Source organism: Chamaea fasciata, unplaced genomic scaffold (genome assembly GCF_029207755.1).
Source record: "Chamaea fasciata isolate MVZ Bird 193981 ecotype frontalis unplaced genomic scaffold, bChaFas1.0.hap1 SCAF_4, whole genome shotgun sequence".
In the NCBI taxonomy this organism is placed as follows: domain Eukaryota; kingdom Metazoa; phylum Chordata; class Aves; order Passeriformes; family Sylviidae; genus Chamaea; species Chamaea fasciata.
Window position 1 is genome coordinate 56,471,754 of NW_027094089.1, and position 20,856 is coordinate 56,492,609.

Genomic DNA, 20,856 nt, shown 5'->3' on the forward strand with positions numbered 1-20,856 from the left:
GTAGTGAAAATTTTCACTGAATTGTTGAAATTGTAACTTTCAAAAGCCTCATGAAAATCCTCCCTAGGTAGGCTTCTCACCTTTTTTCTTCTGGAGTTGCTGAAGTTTTCCAAGTCTTCCTGATTAGTAAAATTTTGCTTTTTTGAAATGTTGTTCAAGTGTCCTACCAAGATGAGGCTTTCATTGAGTCTACTGTGACATTTTGGTAGGCTTCCCAAGCCAGGCTTTCACCAGCAGTTTTTGTGCACCACGGGAGCTGGTGGAGTGCTTTGCTCAATACCTGTGTTCCGAGGCGTGGTCACCTTCTGTTTTTGCAGTTACCGTGTCCTTCAGAAGTGAAGCAGTTGATTCCAGGCTCTTGTACTCTTTCTCAGACATGGAACTGGCAACTGCACTATCATATATCAGAGAAACGTGAACATAATGCATGTCTCTGAGAGCTGGAAAATGTACCAGAGCACTGGAGAGAGGATAAGTGCTATTTACAAGTTCTGGGCCTCGGATGAAAAATGACCAATCAGCCAAGGACTGGTCTGAGCGATTGCTAGTCAGCAGCTCATTTTTGTCAGGACCTGACCAGATTGTTTTCAGGACATGTTTTCTCAGGAAGTGTCCTATGAAATCTCTCTCTTGTTAGACAGGAAGGACTCCTGTAGGAAATCTTGCAAAAAATCCTGTAGTAGGTAGAGTGAAGCAACCAGTTTTAGTACTCTTGAGAAGCAACAGGGGAGGAATCTTTGGTTCCTGTGCATCCTGAGCAATTTGGAGAACTTAGGTGAATGTCAGCAAGATGAAAATTCTATATCATTGCTGAAACATATATGAAATAAACCTGATTCTTTAGCTTGCCATAGTCGTGTCATTGTCTTGAAGAAGGTTCATTTTGAGCAGTACTTTCAAATGTTAACATTTTAAATTTTTTCTTTCATTGTAACACAAAGGTAAGTAAGAAACCACTTTTTTTCCTGCTCAGGGGTGATGGCGTTTAACATCATCTAAGGCGACACAGCATGACAAGTGTTTTGCTAGCAGTCTTGAGGGAGGGGTCAGCTGTTGTGAAATTGCATCATTATTTTTTGTCACTTAAACGTTGGATATGCCACCAGCCTTTCAGAGCATGTTAGAATTAAAAAAACTTTAACCTGTTCAGATACTTTGAAAGTGCCGTATCTCAAAAGAGCTAATGGTAAAGTGCATAATGCCCACTGTGTTAGAAAGATAGAGAAGCTGTTTGAGCATAGATACTCCAGTACCTATATTTTTTTCTGCAGAGTGACTACTAGTGTTAGGCTTTCTCAGAGAGCAGTCAGGGAAGTTTTGTGATCAATAATGAACAGCTTGTGTTGTGCCTCAAGGTGTGCAGTTGGCTGACCTTGCTGGTGAGCAACTTAGACCATTGTATGCAAACTGTAGCACACATATGTCATTGAACAACAAATCTGTTGTTAAAGACAGTGTTTTGTCAAACAGAAATATGTCTGCAGCCTGTAAGAATAAGGAAACTTAAATGAAGCTTGCTAGTAAACAGTCCAGCAGGAGACAGGATTCTTTGCAACAAAAATAATGAGATCTGTCATTCTGTCCTAAATTGTAGAGGAGCAGTAGCAAAGCAGCTAATTCATGGATGTTGATCTGGAGTACTGATTTTAGTTTGTAGTGTGTATACTTGTGGTTACCTTGGATGACTTCTTATAGATCTGCAAAAGCTACTTAAGAAAAGCAAGCTGATTGTTAGTAGATTTAAATTCTCAGTGCAAGTCTGCACATTCTATAGGAAACTTGAAGATTAGTGGTTTTCAATTTCTAAAAAGAAAAATAATCTGGATTCAAAGAAGTCTAGATAATTTACTGGGAAGAAAACTTTATCAGAAGTTACTCCACAAATAAATAAGATTGTCTAGCTGGGTTCACATTTTAATGATGGTACATTGTTTTGTGGTGTTTTTATGTTGTAAATTCTTGCAATAATTTAAAGCTAATATTCTAATTAGAGAAAATTGGGGAAAGTGTCAAGGGAGAGTGAGAAGGAGACCAGTGCTTAGTAAGAGTCATTCATTTAGTGTACTGTTCATTTGTCTGCCCTTTTCAAGTGAAAATAAAAACCAAAACCAGCAGACCCAAAACAAATGACCAGACTTTTAGCAAATGGGCTGCATAGCAGTTAAAATTTGAATTTAGAAAATTAATACATCCACAAAGAACTTTACGATTAAAAGTTTAATTGATTTGAATTAATGTAGAAGGATGATTTTTTTACTTTGTAGAAAGACCCCATTTATTTTATAGGCTGTATGTGGGCTTTTGTTTGTTTCTTGCTTTATTAAGTGCACATTAGAAGAGAAGCGTATTTTGCAGTGTAGAATGACACTTAGAATATAGACAACAAAGGTATCTTCTTAAGTCTTGTCTCTACTTGTTCTGGGTTGTGCAGCAATGATGGTTTTGTCTCAAGGATGTCCGTTTTTGCATTTTTTCTGGTAATGTGTTTACCAGTATCTGATGACCTCAAAGTTATAAAAGGATACAGGGAAGCAGCTAATGGCTTGAACATCTCTGCAGAATCTGGTTCACAAGTAACATTAATTGCTACTGAATTATCTGACGTATCTCTCTTGTTTGGGATTAACTTTTGCATTTGCTTCAGCTTAACCTAATTTTTCCATTCTGACATTTGAAATGTGAAAGCTGCAAGTGTTCTAGGGTGGGATTCTCTGGTTTGAGATAAGACATGAATGGTGGTTGCTGTGGCATTTGGAGGTCAGCATTGCCAAGGAAAGCTTTGTTTCTCTGTTGAGCCCTAAACCTTGGAGGAAGCACATAAATCTCATCTTGCCTCTAATGCCTCCGTGTAATTTTCCAGTTCTGCTTTTCTGTAATACTAAAAATCCTCAAATTTAGCTTTCAACAGCTAGAAACTAGTAGTAATTATCTGTTTTGTCACCAAAGTTTGAGGCAGAACCTCTGTGGTGTGCATATCTCCTATCTTTCCTGTTAAAATATCTATAATGATAGTGCAAACAAGGTTTTCAAAGTTAATCGAGTGTTATAATGACTCTCTCTGTAGCATTTCATTTGGCATAAGAAAAAGCTCATTTTAGGCTTTGCAGGAGTTAAAATCCCAGTAATGCTCATGAGAATGTTTTGCGAGCAAATCTTCTATTAATCCTGTTCCTGACATGCTCACACATAATTTGAAGTGAAACCTGAGGCACTTGTACTGAAAGATCTGCACCTGTGTTTTTGGATGTACAGAAAACAATAATATGGGCACAAACTGACACCCAGTTACCAGGTAAAGGTCAAAATTGCCTTTACATTATTAATATCAACACAAAGGTTGTATTGTGGCAGGAACATTCATAATCAATGCTCTGTAGCCCCATAGAATAGATGTAACAGCATTTAACAGCATGATGAACTGCTGCATTTGTGGAAGATAACCCAGAGTCAGAGGGTTTTGGTTTGTTGGTTTGTTTTTTTTTTTCCCAAACACCAGAGTCAGTCATTGCTGCATTGTTGCTGACTAAATTCTGCTTTTGTTTAACAAGTTCTGTTCTGTGCAAACATTTTTGTATTTGCTGGTATCTATAATTTTTTTGTGTATCTTCGAGAAGAGTGCAGGCTCCCTGGCTGTACATAGTTTAAAAAACAGCAAAGGTTTTAAATGAGCAATGGAAAAATAATCTAAGTATGATTTGTAAAATCCATGTCTGTGCTGTCTCTGAAAAGCACGAGCAGCTTATTTCAGAACTATAGTTCTGTTACTTTTCAGCATAAAAAATGCGAGGGTTGTTGTGAAAGTTTTAACACAGTAAAAATGATAATTCATTTCCAACCTAGCAGAATCTTAAACACAGCAAAATCCTGAACCTTTTAAAATGCTTGCCACTGAAGCTGTCTGCATTAGCTATATCTGTTAGAGTGAAATGATGATTTCTTAAATTTCAAGGCTATTTTACTGTATTTCTGTGATGCTTGGCAGGAAAACATGAGTTGTGTTTTGCTGTTGGAGATAATCTCTTGTTGAGATCTCAGCTATTTAAAATTACTTCTGCAGTGTGTGGTGTATTCTGAATTTTGACCCTAGACCTCACATGTCCTGTTTTGAGTGAGATTAGCTGGGACGTGCAGTTGTGACATGGTATGTGATCTTTGTCAGTCCTTGGAGGCAGTGGAATTTCTTGAATATGAAGGGAAATGTAACAGTATCACAGTTGTGTCCAGGGTTTAAGCTGATGAGAAGGAATTGTAGTTGAAAACAAGTAAGTTGTTTTCATAATGTTGCAGCAGAAGAGCAGTGTTTACTCTTGGGACAGTGGTGTTACCCTTGGCTAGACTCTCGACTTTTCAACATCTTTTTCAGCCGGCAGTCTTGCAGAAAGCTCCGTACCTGGTGGGTTCTATGCAACATCAGAGGGGAGAGCTGAGTTATGTCTGTCACAGGCCTAGTCATATACATCCCTCAGACCTTCAGGGTTTTCTTTCATGGGCCAGGATGTCTCTTATCTCTTCCTCAGTTTTTCTTACTTTGGCCCTGAGATGAGGCAAGAAGGACTTGGAGTGAGTCTAACACTTACTTGCCACTCCAATTTTTTTTCCCCTGCCCAAGGAAGGCCCAGACTTAATAGTCTCCCACAGTGTCCCACCTAATTTCAATCTGCCACAAGCTAGTATGGCTGCTGAAAGGGACACTGTGTGGATTTCAACTCTCTTGAATCCAGCACCTCTCCAAAGCAGATTTTTAGCCTGTGGAAAGTTGCTCCGTTGACCTCTCTGATCGGTTACATGATGTTGTATGTCTGGGAAAGAAGTTATGGTTGGAGACCTGAGGACAGAAACAGCCAAGGCATAGCCTGGGGCAATGGATGGCTTAAGTAAGCAGGCTGGATGCTTTGCAGCTGTGAGGAAGAAGAGCAGGTATCTTGCTTGTTTTTCCCAGCCCCATTTTGGGAACCCAGGGGATGATTGTTTTAAGCCATTCACCCTGGCACATTGCTAAATTTATGATGAGTGTCTTAAAACTGAGATGTTCATGTAATTTATAAGCTAGTGTCTAGGACCTATAGAGCCTGAATGTGCTGTTTTAACAAGAGTGAGTTACCTCATCATGCAAGTGCAATACTTGCAGGATGAGGAGAAAGAGGAAAAAGATTGTTACCTGGTAGTAAGTAGACCAGGTGTGAGAGCTAAGAATGTCAGACTCTAACTGTGTCAGTGCAATGAAACTTGAAAAAATGCATTGCTTCTTTATGCTGTTGTAGTATCTGAAAATAGAACTTGACATTTGTTGTCTAAAAGTCTGGTATATATAGGTTGTGGCTGACTTCAGACAGAGGTAGCAAATACAGCTCTAGTTGTGATCATCAAAGTATTTATCTGGAAATAGTATTTCAGTAAGGTTGGTATATACTGCTGTAACACTAGAAATGTTCCTAAACTCAAAATTTACCTCCAGGGGCTCCCAAAGAGACTTCCAAGTAAAGAAAATTTGTTTATAAGCTACTTTTCTTGAATTTCCTTTCTTCTCTTCATTTAGAATCACTAGGACCTGGTTACAGCAGGCATGTGCTTGCGTAGAAAATGAAAGAAACGCTCTTGATCTGGATGGTAATTGATGTGCCGATGGAAAGTAGTACATGTTAGCTGTTCTTTGGATTTTTTATAATTTTTTTTAAATGCAAGTAGGATGTGACAGTCAGAAGTACCTTGTAATACATTAATGTGGTTTGGAATTTGACAAATTAGAAGGTCTTCAAATAAATAAAGTGTATGCAAACACACATATATGAAGGATTGTGGATCTTCTATGAAAAAATTCGTTAAGGCAAAATTTTGACTATCCTTTTATTGTACATAATGTATTCCAGGCTGTCTTTCATTTATAATCCTGTAGGTGTTTTCTTTAACCTTTGAAGACTTAGTCACAGTTGTCAAAATAATGAGCTGTTCGTGGTGTAATTTTTCTCCCCAAGCTTAAGTCATTGTTGCCAGAAGAAACAGTTGAGAGGGGTTATTTTTTTCCCTGTAAGTTTACACTTAAGTACTTTTAAAACCTGACAGGGTGTAAGGTTTGTTAAGGAGCTCTTGCAGTGCCTGCTGTAAAGGATCACCTGTGAGGTTTGAGTCAAACAAGAGCACCTGAAGGATATCTGCCAACCAGCAGTGCTTACATGGATGTTTAATTTCATACTCAAGTCCTAGCTGGATTAAAGGGCTTAATCATGTCATAGCTTCTGACAAGATGGGAGTAGTTACTCATGTGTGTAGCATGAATACAGGTGGTGTCTTGACAGGCAGCCAGTGGCAGTGTGACCAAAGGAGAAGAATGAGCAAACCACCCTTCACCTTAGCCCAGCCACCCTCACTCCATGTCTGTGGGCTTCTCTGCCAGAAGCACTGATGGTTAGTGGCCCCTTCCCGAGCACTACACTGAGGAGGGATGGACTCCTCTTAGAAGCAGAGTTCCTGAGCTGAGGTGCCACAGCTTGGAAGTCCTAGCAGCTAGCTCATCTACCTCTTACCATCTCAATGGAGATCCAGAGGCTGGCTGAGAGGTTGCCTGACCTCCAGCCATCTGCCACCTGTCTTTCAGTCCCCAATGACCTCAGATCATAGTTCAGAAACCTGAAGCTATTTGTGGAGACTTGAAAACCCCCATGTCAGGCTGATTAAAGCAAGCCAGGAAACTATACAGGTCAGCTGAATTGCTGCTAGCTTTCCAGAGGAGTTTAACACCTACTGTAGCTATTCATTTAGATGCAAGTGCTTTGTTAGAGTGAAAGTGCTTGTTCAAGCTATAGGCTGCTGGAAGCTCTTTCTCAAGAGGGGTGAAAAGAGTTTTCTTTTTTCCCTTAAGGTACCTGCAACTAAAATAGTTTATTATAGTTTGCTCTGGGAGCAGTAAGCTACAAGGAGGCGAAGTGGATCTAAAAACTCCAGTAACTATAGTGGCTATGTTGATTGGTGGCCTCTTGTGGCAAGCAGGAAATTTTTGTAAATTTTATCTGTTCACTTAAATACTGAGTAGCTACAGCCATAGTGATGATCTGGTGTAGGTTGGTTTGTGGAGAGTTTCATGACTGGTCAGTTGATTTACAGTTTGCTTGCTTTAGTTTGTTTTCAATAGAATGAAACGTGGAAGGAGGTTTTTTTACACAAAATTAGGCCAGTTACATTCTGCTGCCGTTTGTGCAAAGTAGCCAGTTGGTAATAACATAGCTGGGTAATGGATTTTCATGGGATATCTTGTTGAAAAACGATTGTGGGAAGAATCAGACTACTTTGCCCTCTTCATATAGCCCAAAAGATACTGAAAACACTGTTTTGTAAGCAAAAGTGGATTTGATGTAGCTGTTTGATGCCTTTTGCCATACTTGTAGCCACAAAATGTGCACTGTTGAAGATTTCTGGAAAAGACTCTGTATAGGCTCTCCCTTAGAGAAATGCAGTATAGAGCTGCTGTTTGTAATTTTCTCTAGCCTGTTTCTTTTGTGGCCTCTGTCTTCTGAGTCGTTATAATCTTCTGGGACAAGAATGAAGCCTTCAGAAGTGCAAAGGAGATTTTTTTGTCAGGTGCATCATCTCACCATGTGCATCTTTGGGAACTCCCTTACTACTGACTCCAGTGAAATCTACTTCAGACGCTCAGTGACTTCCATTTAAAAAACACTATTCCTTCACATGGCTAAGACCCTTATAAAAGTGCTTTGATGAATATTAAGAAATACATATGCTAAATACAATCTGATTAAACAGTGTTATGAGTCTGCATATTGGAAGCATGTTACGTAGAACAGTCTTGGGATAAATGCTTTGTTGTGCCCAGCTGTGATTGCTTCAGAGTGGTGCACTCTTCTCCTGTGATTACAGCGAAATAAATACGAGCATGCCAGGTTTCATTGCCAATATCCAGATCCTTTTTCCTGGGCTTGTCCATAATGCAGTTCTTTAATAATGCAAGAAAGTGTTGGAACTGCTTTGTATTAATTTAGTAAAGGGCTGGCTGGTGTCTAACCTCTCTCTAGTACATCCCATACCAGCATGTGAGGGGTCCCAGACTCTTACCAGTATCAGTAATTGCTACTGCAATATAAGTGCTGAATAATTTTGTTCTGGGTAAGTATCAGCCAGTTTGGGATAGGAGAAACAAATTGAGTTTTGAACGGGCTGATGTGTCTGCTTTTTATCAGGTCTGCTTAATACTTTTTTTTGTGTTAAGTGCAACGTCAGGATCATGGCTCATTGGATGAAAATGTAGCAGTTCTGGTTTTTGTCAGGAATGCTCTGCCCTGGTAATCTGGAAAATAAAAGCCAAACTTTTGGGGGAGGATTTATTATAATTCCCATATCAGAACTTGCCTTTCAGGATTATGTGGTGCTGATTTCAAAGCCGGTTTATTACCCCTTTTCAGAAAAGATGTGTTTCTGACGGCTTCCCAGCTCTGGGGTGTGCAGGAGGCTCCGAAAGGTGGCAGGTACGTACATTGAAACCAGAGGTACATCCCCACACCAAGGGGAGCTCAGTTGGATTCGTCGTGACTCTGTTACAGGTGTCCTTGTTAGCAGAACAAATAAATGTACTGCAGAACACGAGGGACTTAGTGCGTACTGGAAAATGTAAATCAGGATTGATAAATAAGTTTGATTTATTATATTCTTTTGCTTCAAGACCAAAATACTCAGGAAACTTAGCAGGAAAGGGCTTTTTTCACTCAGGAACATACTCTGTATTTATCTGTTCTTTAGTTACTGCTAAAAGGTCATGTTCAGGGGTTGCATCTTCCCTCTCTTACGTGGTTTACGTATATGAAGGGGTACTGGGCTTTCTTTTGGGGATGTTTGACTCTGGAAGTGTTGCTGGACACCTGTAGTAGTTTGAAGGCAAAACAAATGAGAGGCTCCAAGTCAGAGATACAATTTAATAGGAAAAAAGGAAAGAAAGTAAAATAAAATAGATGCAGTAATACAAAAGACCACTGACAGAGTCAGAATACAACCTGAGCGTAGTGATGGAAGCAGTCCAGATAAGGTGGTCTTCCTGAAGCAGTGATCCTGTAGAAAGGTCTGGTAGCTCGGGTCCTCTGGGAATCCAGTGGGTAAGCGCCCCTCTGGTGTTCAGAGTCTCAGCTTATATCCAGGCTGGAATGCTTGGTTCCTCCCTCTGGGCGGAGCATCTCACAATGGGATGGTGAGTCATGTGATAAGGCCTGATGGGCCCATTAACAGGAGATAGTCCAGGAGGGGGTTATCTGTGAGCTGTGTAGCAAAGGTGCTGATGGGCCCATTAACAGAAGATAAGCCAGAGTGGAGGAGGCAGGGAGCCCTGCCTCACCTGGTTTCAACAGTTCTTGAAGATGGTGATAGAATATACTTCAACCCAGGACAACACCTAGGATAGTTTTTTTTAAAACACTCATACGTGTTAATTTAGACATGCAGGTACTTTCACATGTGCCATCAGCTGCCAAGAGGCATCTTTAAATAACTTCAAATTACTCACTCAGTCCTATGACCCCAAGAAGAAATGAGAAAGAAACTGAGTAGTATTTTTGATTGTGACAATATGTTTAACTGGTAGGAGAAGACAAGCTTCAGGGACTTTCTTTCTTGCTTGGTTTTAACTGCTGCACTGTCGCAACTCAGGTTTAACATCTGGGAGTACCCAGTCAGGCACGGAAGGGTTTTAGAACATACCCAGGGCAGCTCTTGGATTCTCTGTTTGGTTTAGCCCAGCATCCAAGTTAGCTCTTTCTGGTTGCTCTTTGAAGTTGAATCTTATTTGTAGTGATCTACCCACAATAATCTTAAAAATAAGGATTTTAATCTGTTTTGTAATTGTTTTTTTTTTTAACATAACTCGTTATCTTTGCGTAATCTTTGCCCACAGAAAAAGAACATAATAATTAAAGAACAAGAATGTGAGATTAAAAAAATAAAAGATCTCTAGCAGTATCCCTCTGAAGATAAAATTTCTTCTTTGAGCACAAGCATTAGTTTCCTGAAGACTGCTTGGTGGCATATTTATCATGCAGAAACAGAAAATACTGATTTGGGACTTAAAACTTGGAATTTGTTTCCTCAGCTTTTATATCCTCTTTTAGCAGTAGTGCACATCCTTCAGCAGGCTTTGTGGTAGAGATAAAGACCACATCAGATTGTCTCAAGAATCTTCATCCAATTTATAATCATCTAGCAGCTACAAAGTATTTTGGTTACAGTTTAAAATGCAAATAATCCCATGCTCTTTAACATGTATGTTAATAATAAAAGGCTACTGGTCTCTTACTTTGAGGCTTACCTCAATAGAAGATAAATTCATATGTATTTTATAATAAAAAGATTGTAAATAATGATGTTTTTCCTAAGACTGTATAAAAATGGCACTGTGCTTGAAGTTTTTAAAAGGGTGAGAAATAAGGCAAAGGATATAACCAGCCTGTCTTTACTGATCTGAAATCCGCAACCTATGTAAATATAACTCAACTATCAAAGGTAATTTGTACACTTCTCACTGTGTAATTTTGATTACTTAAAATGCAAATACTACTAACTTTTCCGTTTTGGAAACAAACTTGAAAAATATAAAAGATTTAACCAAATCTCACAGTTGGATTTCTCTGGTTTGTTTTTCATGTACGGAGCCTTAGAACCTGTTATAAAATATGCATCAATAAATATTAAGGCAAGTTTGTATTCTTTCAAAGCTTTAAAAGCCAGTTATTTAGGGAGAACTTGGAATTTATGCCCTCTGACTGTTGAATCCTTTAACTCACCCTTCCCTGCTGGCAGAAGCAATTCGCTCATAAATTTGCCTGTCTTGAGCTCCATATCTCTCATTATAGTTACTCCTTGCAAGTTTTGCAAATATTTTGGGGTTTTTTTTGTTGGTGTGGGTTTTTTTGTTTTTTTTGTTGTTGTTGTTTTTATCATCGAAATATAGCAGAGTAGGCTGCCTGGTAAACCTAACAGGGTTGTTTTGCTTCTGGCAGTGGGAAGGAATGGTGTCTTTCGGTTAGTTGTTCCTTACTGTGAGGTCCTCATTTTGCTGTCCCTCAACAATAACTGATTTGACAGAGAGGTAGGGAAGTATGTATTTTAAAGAGCCTTTCTTTAAGCCTAGAGGAAGGGTGGTCTTTTGTCTGGCAACCTCACTGTGAGGCTGGTGCATGGCTTGTGTTGGGAAGAAAAGTGGGTGATAGCATGGGTGGGAGAATGAGTACAGAGTAGATGAGGGATTTCAAGGAAAGATTAACCCTGTGGAGGAGAATAAAGTGCAATATGCAATGGAGGAAAATTATGGGGGCACTTAGTATGGCTGGGGAATCGTGAAAAGAGTGACAGAATTAGGCCAGGATGGCCAGCGCTTCTTTGGCTTTTTTCGAGGAGATCTTCTGTCATGGTAATGATAATTTCTTAGAAATCTACAAGAGTCCCAGCTATGATGCTTACTGTTTCTGGTGTGTTAGTAAATTCTCCTGGTTTTAACCTTCATATACAAAATAACACTAGCTCCACTTAGCAGTTTATGTAATAGTGAGCCAAACTGAGAAGCTGCACAATGAAATTAAGTGTTTCTCAGAAGAAAAAAATACTTCATAACCAGTGTTGCAAAATTGGCTATTTCCTAGTTTGAAATTCCAGAATTTGACTATCTTGTGTGGTGTTTGCTCAAATGAGATACACACTTGGATCCAGCTGTACCATGCTGACTGGGGAAGAAGACACTTGCCTCTGGGTTGCATTACTTATAAAAAAAACCTGGGTACTGGCAAGGGTGGTGGAATTGACATCTCTGAAAGACAAAATTTTGTGTTCTCAAGTACTTTGTGCATATTTTGCCTCTGTGTCGTGGAGGATGAGAAAGATGACAGTGTCCTTCCTGTTGTTGGTTTTCCAGTTTCTCACACTGCATGACTAGGATTTTGCATTTTTCCAGAAGGTGGACTAAAGCACTGCTTCTCCGATGCCCAGTGACACAGGTGGTGTGGGAGACAGATGGTTTCTGATCTTGGTAACAGTATATGCTATTGCATCTCCATGGTTTCAAAACTTGTGCTCGTATTCCTTACTAGCAGTTATGCAGCCTGAAATTTTTCTAACAGCTTTAAATTTCTATTCTTCAAGAGGGCAGAAAATTTTTACTACCTCTCTGTCTATAATGCCTTACAATTATACATATCAAGGGGAATTTTCACAGCTTTGAACTTCCAGCTGTGCTCTGCAAAACTGACAGGAGCTGCATTGATTGCTTCTACAGTTGCCCTGTTTTTAGTCACCATAAATACAAGCATTATGGAAAACTCATTTTGCTCCCTTTTGTCATTATACATTGATGTAAAATTATTGTCAGAGTCCCTAAATTTCAGATTTAGTGATTATTTACCTCAGAAAATTTTTAACAGTTTTACAGAGAAGTAGACCTATGGTCACTTGAATCAGAATTTGTTTATGTAACCAAATATTTCAGGTTTCTTTCTGCCTTCTTCCGTGTACTTGTTTCCAAGCAAATTGTGGCTTAGTTTTTGGGACTAATGCTCCAAGTATTAAGAGACCTAACTTTCCAGAAATTCAGAGCACTCAGATCTAATCAAAGCTAGTGAACACTGATGGAACTAAGTTAATCTGGAAATCAGGTCATTGTCTGGGCCTTTTTAATTTATTTTTTTTTTTTACTTTTCCTTCTTATGCCCTTTGTGTTATGCAAAAAGAAGTTCGTATTAAATTATGAATGACCTCCCAGTGGATGTCAGTGAAGGACTTACTCCAGATAATTTTCAGCGCAGGGAAGGGAGGAGCAGGGGAGGGTAATTAAATTGAAGGCTAAATTAAAGGACAAGGTTCTGAGTACACTTTCATCTCTATTTAAAGTTACAGAACAAAGTGGATCTTGCACAATTGGGCATGTGATGTTCACTGTAGTCTGTTTCATTCCTTTTTGTAACTTGCTGAATTTTGCCCTAGATCATCAAGTAATGTCCCACAAGTCAAACTTATTAATGTGTAAAAGGACCTTTCTTGCAGTCCTGTACAATAGAAATTAAATCACACGTTTCCATTTTGTATAACCAGAGCAATTTTCAATCCACACAGCAAAGCAGGCACTAAAGGATCTAGCCAGACCCTTTGTTTCATCAAAAGATATGTAATTTGTTTCAAATTTCATTGTCACTTTGCATTTACTGGGGTAGGTGAGCTACACTAGGAGTGTAGTGTGACTGTAGGAGAACTCCGGATTTTCCTTTACTAGGGCTTATAGTTGCTAATCCTATTTGAAAGTCCAAAAAATTTACAGGACCTCAAAAGTCTCCTCTGGGGTAGTCTCTGCTATATGGTATTGTGCATAACTGATAGCTTAAGAGTGTCCTGGCTGTCTCTTTAAAAAATAAAGAAAGAAATTTAAAAAAGAATTGGGAATTGATTTTAATGTGCAGTCTTATCAGTAACAGGAGGTAGCATTAAGAAAAGGATTAGCTGTGTGTATGAACAGTGGCTCAAGGATGTTTCTTTACACTGCTGTTTTTCTCCTTACATTTCTCTTTTAATAAAACAGCTAAACTGCCTGGAACTTTAATAATTGAACCATTGTTCCCTTTTTAAACACTTAACTTGCAAAGTTGTTTGCTTGCCTCAGAATATGTTCTACCTTATAACTTGAATGAATGATACATTTTAATGCATTGGAAAGCAAAACCTGGAATTGCTTGTATATGATGATAAACGGGAAGGATGAAAGACAGAAAAGCCTAGTAAACTTAACTGAAAACATGATGCCTTATAAACCAAAAAAATTTATATGATCTGCTACAAACATTTGGATTTGATCCAAAGTACTTACCAAGACAAAAAAAAAGTAAGGAAAAATATCTAACTTCGAGGTTCAGCTTGTGTGGATTTTGTAGCTTGTAACAGAAGTTGCAGTCTTGTGTGGACTTTTTTCATAGATAAAAGATTTATAGAAATAAGTGAGATTTCTATATCTTTTAATCTTGCCTGTGAGCATTTAGTAAAGCAGGTGTAAACACTTAGAATGTAGTTGCCCATCTTCTACTCAGCCACCTTAAGATCCACTGGCAGTGCTTACTAGAGATTCCTTGTCTTTTCCTGCTTAAACCCAGGTCCTCCCAGAGGCATTTTAGTTGTGCTTAGAGATGTTCTTGCTTCAGCTTCCCCTTAGTCTTTTTACCTCAGTGTGTTTCAGGTAGTGGCTGTTTCCTTTTTAATGTTACTAATGATTTTGTAACCTTTTGTCATGAGTTGACACCAGCTGGATCCCAGGCACCCACCAAAGCTGCTCACTCACTTTCCTGTGCAGCTGGACAGGGAGAGAAAATTAAACAAGTAGTTCATGGCTAGAGATAAGGACTGGGAGAGATCACTCATCAGGTATCATCATAGGTGAAGCATGCTCTAGTTAGAGATACGAATTGAAAACATTACTAACAGAATCAGAGCAGGATAATGAGAAGTAAAAAAAGCCCTTAGAAACAACTTCCACCCCACCACTCCCTCCTTCCCAAGATCTGCCTCCTACCGCAGTGGTGCGGGTCAACAGGGAATGGGGATTATGGTCAGTTCATCAGCCGTGGTTTATCCCACTGCTCAGGGAGAGGAGTCATTCCCCAGCTGCACTCCGGGGTCCCTCCCATGGGAGACAGTTCTCCGTGAACTTCTCCAGTGTGAGTCCCTCTCATGAGCAACAGCTCTCAGTGACCTGGTACAGTGTGAGTCCATCCTGTGGGCAGTCCTCCCAAAGCTGCTGCAGCCTGGGTCACTCTCCCACGGGGTGCAGTCCTTCAAGGAGAGGCTGCTGCAGAATGGGAGCACAGCCCCTCTTTCTAGAATTTCTCACGTGGTCACAGCTTCCTGTAGCATCCACCTGCTGTGGCATGGGGCTCCTCCACAGAGTGTGGATGGATCAGCGCATCCTCATGGAACTCCATGGGCTGCAGGGGAACAGCTGCTTCATCATGTTTTGCACCAGGGGCTGCAGGGGAATCTCATCTCTGCCTGAAGCAGCTCCTCCCTCTCCTTCTGCTCTGACCCCAGTGTTTGCAGAGTCGTTCCTCTCGCATGTTCTCACTCTGCTCTTTCCAGCTCACTTAACTATGTCACCACCTGTGTTTTGATTTCGTCTTAAATATGTTGTCACAGGAGCATTACCACCATTTGTAATCAGGCCAGCCTTGGCCTAGGGCATGTCTGTCTTGGGAACTGCCAGGGGTCCAGCTTTGCTGGACGTGGTGGAAGCTTCTAGCAGCTTCTTCCACGAGCCACCCCTATAGCTCACCTGCTACCAAAACTAGGCCATGCAAAATCAATACACCTTGACTTGCCCTGCTGCTGGATAACCTCCAGGTATTATAGTTGTCTTGTACTGTGGTGTGTCTCTTACTAGTCATGTCAGTGTCTCAGGCAGTGGTGGTGTGTGAAAGGCCGCAGTGAAAATCTGGTATCTTGTACCCTGCTGCAAGGGACAACATGTATTTTTTCATCACCACCCTAAGTGTGCAGACCTCAAAACCTATTTACAATCTAGTAATTGATGAATGCACTTTTTTGTGTAACCATGCTTACTATTAATGCTGCCTTTCTCATGTTCTTTGCTCTGTGATCTTAGTCATAGCAATTTCTTGTTATCTTTGTTTATTGTTTGTTAAAAAGGGATTTTCTTTGCCACGCTGTTGAAAGAATAGACTAGAGTCAAGTTTTGTGCATTAAGCATAATTGGCAGTTCAAAGTATTTACACTTGGAATTCTAGATTGAAATGATTGCTTTCAGTTATTGCCCATTTGCCATGTGATATATGTCTTGGTTTTAAGATTATGATTTTTGCCAGTTAATATATTTTGTATCCAAATTAAGATATGCAGACAGCTGTAGATATACTGTGAGATCAGTGCTATTTTTTGCAGTATTTGGTTTGCTTTCTCTTCTACTTCTTACTTCCCTCCTCTCTCCACAGTATCATTTATTTCTCTGGCGAAACAAAAGAATGCACTCCGTCACTTCTCAGCAGCTCTGCAGCCTGTGGAGCGTGTGGGCAGTCTCTGTATGCAGCATCCTGGAAAATGTGCATTCTCTTGAAGTGATCTGCTGAAAAGCACGTACTTGTACACTTGTTCCAGCCTCCCCTGTTGCACTGCTCTCAAGGGCAGAAATGCCCGGTCTCTAATACTCCCTGGGGTCTCCATTTCATCTGCCGAGGAAACGCTACCTGCTGCAGTTAACCAGTGAACCCTGAAGAGCAGGGACACTGAAGATGGCTCTGTGTGCTTTTTATGCAGTTTGGGGTTTGTTGCTAGAAGTGGCGATAGCATTTGGCCCAGTACCAAGGATCACTTGGGAACACAAAGGTAAGAACAGAAATTTAAGTGTTGTAATATGGGACATTGCCTCATCCTCAGGGTTTCTGTGGGATTTGAAGTTCACTGAGGTTTTAGGTTCTTTCAGCCAATTTGCTGTGAATTCAGTCAGGTGTTGCTACTTTGCTCACCCTGTGAAATGCTTAGGACCAGAATATTCAAAAGTCGTTCATGCACTGGGTTGATTGATTTTGGTTCCTTCAAGCAGCTTTGTAAACAGAACTGTTTTGAAAACGGAAGAGGAATTCCAAATTTGGCTTTCTCAGCTGAAGGATACTGCAACTGAAACTTGATTCAAGAGAAAACCCCAATAGGTGTATTTCATTTTAAATAAATTGTTGTTACCTGGAGTTCAAATACATTAGCAAAATGCACCTCTCCAGCTAATAATCTGTTTTGACACCGAGCCACCCTGAGCCTTAAATAAATCAATGGGCAAAGGAAAAATAAGCATTTGGCCTTCTTCCAGCAGCATTTTATGGTGTCTAGATACGAAAGTCTTTTACAAAGCAATGCTTTTCTTGCATTTGAAATTGCACCATGTATTCATAATCTCCCAATACAATAATCAGGAGCCTGCAAATATAAGTGCAAAGGCAAGTAATAGAAATCAGAGGATGCTTTAGCTTTTTCTTGAATAATTTAGCCTGGGTCTGAAAAGAACTTCAGAGCATAGTCTATAGAGTAGTTATTTGTGAGTACATGGATTGTTTTTCCTGTTTTCTGCTCCCCCCCCACCAATTACCCATGGATGCTTTAAGAAATTTTGTCTTAGGGTCCTTCTTTAACATTAGTAAGCAGCAGCTGATTACTTACTCAAGTGTGGAATAAGTGAACAAATCCAAACAAATACATTGGCTGCATAATGAAACAGACTTAAATAAAGATGTTAAATTCTGAGCAGACGTCCTGTAGGAAAAGATAGATGGAGATTAAGAATGTAGTAGGAATAAGCAGATTATGAGATGACTGCAGGAAGTGTTTTTCCTGATTATTGGTCAAGCAGTTAGTTAGCTGATACAGCCTTTCAGAAAGGCTGGCCTAGACAAGGCTTGTAGTTCCTGCTTAGAGTCCTTGATGCTTCTATCTTGTCGTTAAAATTTGGCAAGGTGCTATCTAATGGTATAGTAAGGTACTGCCAACTTACATCCAAATCAGTCAAAATAAATGGGGCTTATTTTCATTCCTGCTACTTCTCTCTCTCTGCTCAAGATTATTGCATTTAAATGTTGGAAATCTACTTTTGAATAGGAGAGGGAATTTAGTTCAGCAGAGTTGTATGAACCAGTTCATCCATTTTGGGAAAAATTTCCTGCCAAGTAGAAGATTGCAAAATTACATTCTTGAGAATCTAGTTTAAAATCAATGTTTTTGGAGTGTTGTAGTTGAAAATGTGCAATTACTAATGATAGAATTGGAAGTAATAGTACATTTTTTAATCTGTATTGTAAAAAGCCATGCTTAATTAATCTTATTTCTTCACGAACAAAAGCCTTCAGTTATTTGTGCATTAGAGTTGTACATTCAGAAAAAATACTCTTTTGCATTAGTCAGTTTGTGTCATCTTTCATCAAGCCATTTTGGTCCATTCTATACGCTTCCTCATTCCACTGCCTTTTCTCTCATATCTCCCTCTTTTTCTAATCTTACTTGTGTTCATCTTGATTTTTTCCCTCATATTGTTATTTTCTGTGTATGTTGTGTATTTCGTTTCTGGTTTTCGCTTCAGAATCAGCTGCAGATGGTTTATATGCTTCTGTGTCTTTATTCTGTTACGTCAATATGCTGAAGAGTTGTTTTAAAGTGCAGGATATTTTGTTAGATTTGTTCAGGGTAGTTGGAAGGGATGTGATGACTGGTCTGATTTTCCACAGTAGACTGGAATATGGAATGGAAAAAGTGAGGAGCAATCTGACAGTGGATGTGGAAAATAGAAGTTTAGAAGAAGCAAGTAGAGAAAAATGAAGAAGTGAGTTACAGGGATCACCATAAAAGGGAATACTCAAGCATTTGAAGTTGAATGAGAAAATTGGGACAAGTGATTTTGATACTGTTGGTGGAAGCTGCTGTTTCTGCTGAATCAAGCTTCTAAGGGGTCCCTTGTCTTTTACATGGGTCTTAACTAACTTTTGTTGTTTTCAAGTTTTCCAGCAGTTGTTAGACTACCTAGAAAAGATTACTCATGAGCTTGACCCAAAGTGATTGTGTTTCTTCATGAGGTACTTTTTTTTTTTTCATTTCAACAGAGGTCCAGCTAATACATTTTAATGAATCAAAAGTGTCAAACTATTCAACCTTGCTGTTAAGTGAAGACAAAAATGTTCTATATGTAGGAGCCAGGGAAGTGATCTTTGCCTTAAATGCAGTGAATATTGCTGAGAAGCAGCACGAGGTATGCCTTTTAATACATTATCCTCCATGTAAAAATTGTACTCCAAATTAGACTGAATTTCCTGTTATCAGTAGCATTGCATTTTAGACAAATAGGTACCTAAAATAGAAATGGATCTGTATGGTCTACTCCAGTATTATTTCTGGAAGATTTTACAGAGTAAAAGAGAGGAAGAAAGGAGAAGCTGAATATGAACAAGTAATTAGAGATCTCCTTGGGTGTTTTCTTCTTGGGGGCAGGATGCTGGATGAGAGGGACTGTGGGTATCATCTTTAGCGGTAGTTCTTAGAGATATTTTCTTAATATCAGGAGTGGGCCATTTTCTGTTAATCTGAGTCAAAAAGTAATCTGTAACAGAGACGAGGCTTGGGCTTGCTTGGAGCAGGCTTGTAGGTGTGCTGCAAATGAAGGCCCTGTCCTTTCAGTCTCCTGTTTTGTGTCTAGGTGTATCTGCACAGCAAGTGATGGTGCAGACGAGTCTGATCAGCTTGCTCAGAGAAGTACTTTGAATATGTTTGTGCTGGTTTCTCAAAGTAGGTTAGCTCAGGCAGAAGTCTGTTAATGTTAGATTGCTTCCAGGTCCTTCCCAGGCTCCTGCTTTTCTTTCCATCAGCAACACAGGCTGACATGTAGTCATGCAGCATGGACTACCACCTAGGGTGCTTTAGAAGATGCTTATATGATTTTTAATCTGAAAAACATGTTGATGGGTGGTGGTGGGCACTTTCACCAGCATATAAAACACAGTTGTAAAGTTGTACTCAGCATAAATTAGTGCAGTAAATTTTCTTCGATTCTTTTCTCCCAAGTATTTTTCATTCAAGTGTTAATGAAATAGACAAGTACTTCCCTAATGGGTATGGTAATGAAAAGTTCATTAGCCTTTTGTGGGGAATCATCATAATGAACCCAGAAGATGGTAGTTTAGTTCTGCGTAAAGGCACATGGATTTGAAAATGTCACCTCCTTGGGAAAACATGGCTTTGAACCTTTGAATGCTACTTGCAGAATGTCTTGCATTTGCTCTAGATAGGATATTTTTTGTGTGTTACTGCAAGATTTTCAGACTTTGCATTGAATTAAAGTACTTTGAATTGCTTTTTTGTTGCGTTTTTTTTCACTTAGTTACACTGGAAGGTCACAGAAGATAAAAGGACTAAATGTGCAGTCAAGGGCAAATCAGAACAGGTATGTACTTTATCGAACTTTGAGAAAGGTCTTGCACATTTTACTTCAAGACGAGTGGCATTAAAAAGAAAGTCTTCAACTGTTTGAAATTAAAATTAAAAAACAATCACCTATTTTTTTTATTAACTTGAGCATTAGAAACTACAGCATGCTTAGTCTTTTTTTTTTAGTTCATTATTTTTGTTGTTGAATATTATTTGAATGTTTGAAAATCTGAACACACGCTTAATGCTAATGGGTGCTTAATGCTAATGGTTTTCCATTGAGATGATAAACCAGTATTGCTTTCCCTGAAGTAACTGATAGCAATTGTTGTGTTTTGTTATTGCAATAATTCCTTCACAACATTTGATTTTAAAGAGTGAATGATTAATTTTGTGTGCTTTGCTTTAGGGCGTAGGGGTTTTTTTGTTAGGCCAGTGTATTTTTTCACTAACTCTGTGTGTGTGGTGAGTTGCTCTGCGGGTGTGCCCCTTGCGGTGCACTCAGCTCAGACAGCACCCGAACAGCCAGACCTCCTGTCAGTTTGGGCAGGGGCACAGGCTGGCCTGCTTGTCTTGCGTCTCTGGGGAGATTGTTTACTTGAGGTAGGTGACTGTATGTAGATGTACCTTTCTGTTCGTGTAACATTACTTCGTTTTATGATGCAGTAAAGCAAGAATTTGCTGGGCAAGACTGATGGTCAGACCATTAGCACAAGTTTAAAAGTAGAAGTCTGCAAGTCCTCTGAATACAAAAGGCAGATTTACTCTGCACTTGAAGGGATTTGATCCTTGAATGTGCAGCCTGTTTAGTTCTCACTGTTAAAAAAAGCCCCAAATGCTGAATCCAGGGCTGATAGTTACCCTGCATTCCTGTGGTTCATCGGGATGGGAGTGGGCTGTCTCCCTTTGACTAGCTACTTCTTTTCCTTG

The 20,856-nt window shown here is 39.5% G+C and overlaps 1 protein-coding gene across 11 annotated transcripts in view; it reads left to right on the top strand.

The window, feature by feature from the left end:
- The window catches only part of SEMA4D (semaphorin 4D), a 97,097-nt gene that overhangs the window by 43,395 nt on the left and 32,846 nt on the right, over nucleotides 1–20,856 (top strand). For 6 of the 11 annotated variants that reach the window (XM_066181645.1, XM_066181654.1, XM_066181655.1 and 3 more), the window contains 4 exons: nucleotides 8,412–8,474; nucleotides 15,963–16,353; nucleotides 18,609–18,754; nucleotides 19,880–19,942. In XM_066181645.1, the coding sequence (XP_066037742.1) occupies nucleotides 16,260–16,353; nucleotides 18,609–18,754; nucleotides 19,880–19,942 (303 nt within the window). In that variant the 5' untranslated portion in view covers nucleotides 8,412–8,474; nucleotides 15,963–16,259. Of the gene's footprint in view, nucleotides 1–8,411; nucleotides 8,475–11,935; nucleotides 12,011–15,962; nucleotides 16,354–18,608; nucleotides 18,755–19,879; nucleotides 19,943–20,856 lie in introns of those variants that run through there. The other 5 variants (XM_066181647.1, XM_066181649.1, XM_066181648.1 and 2 more) reach the window with 2 other exon arrangements.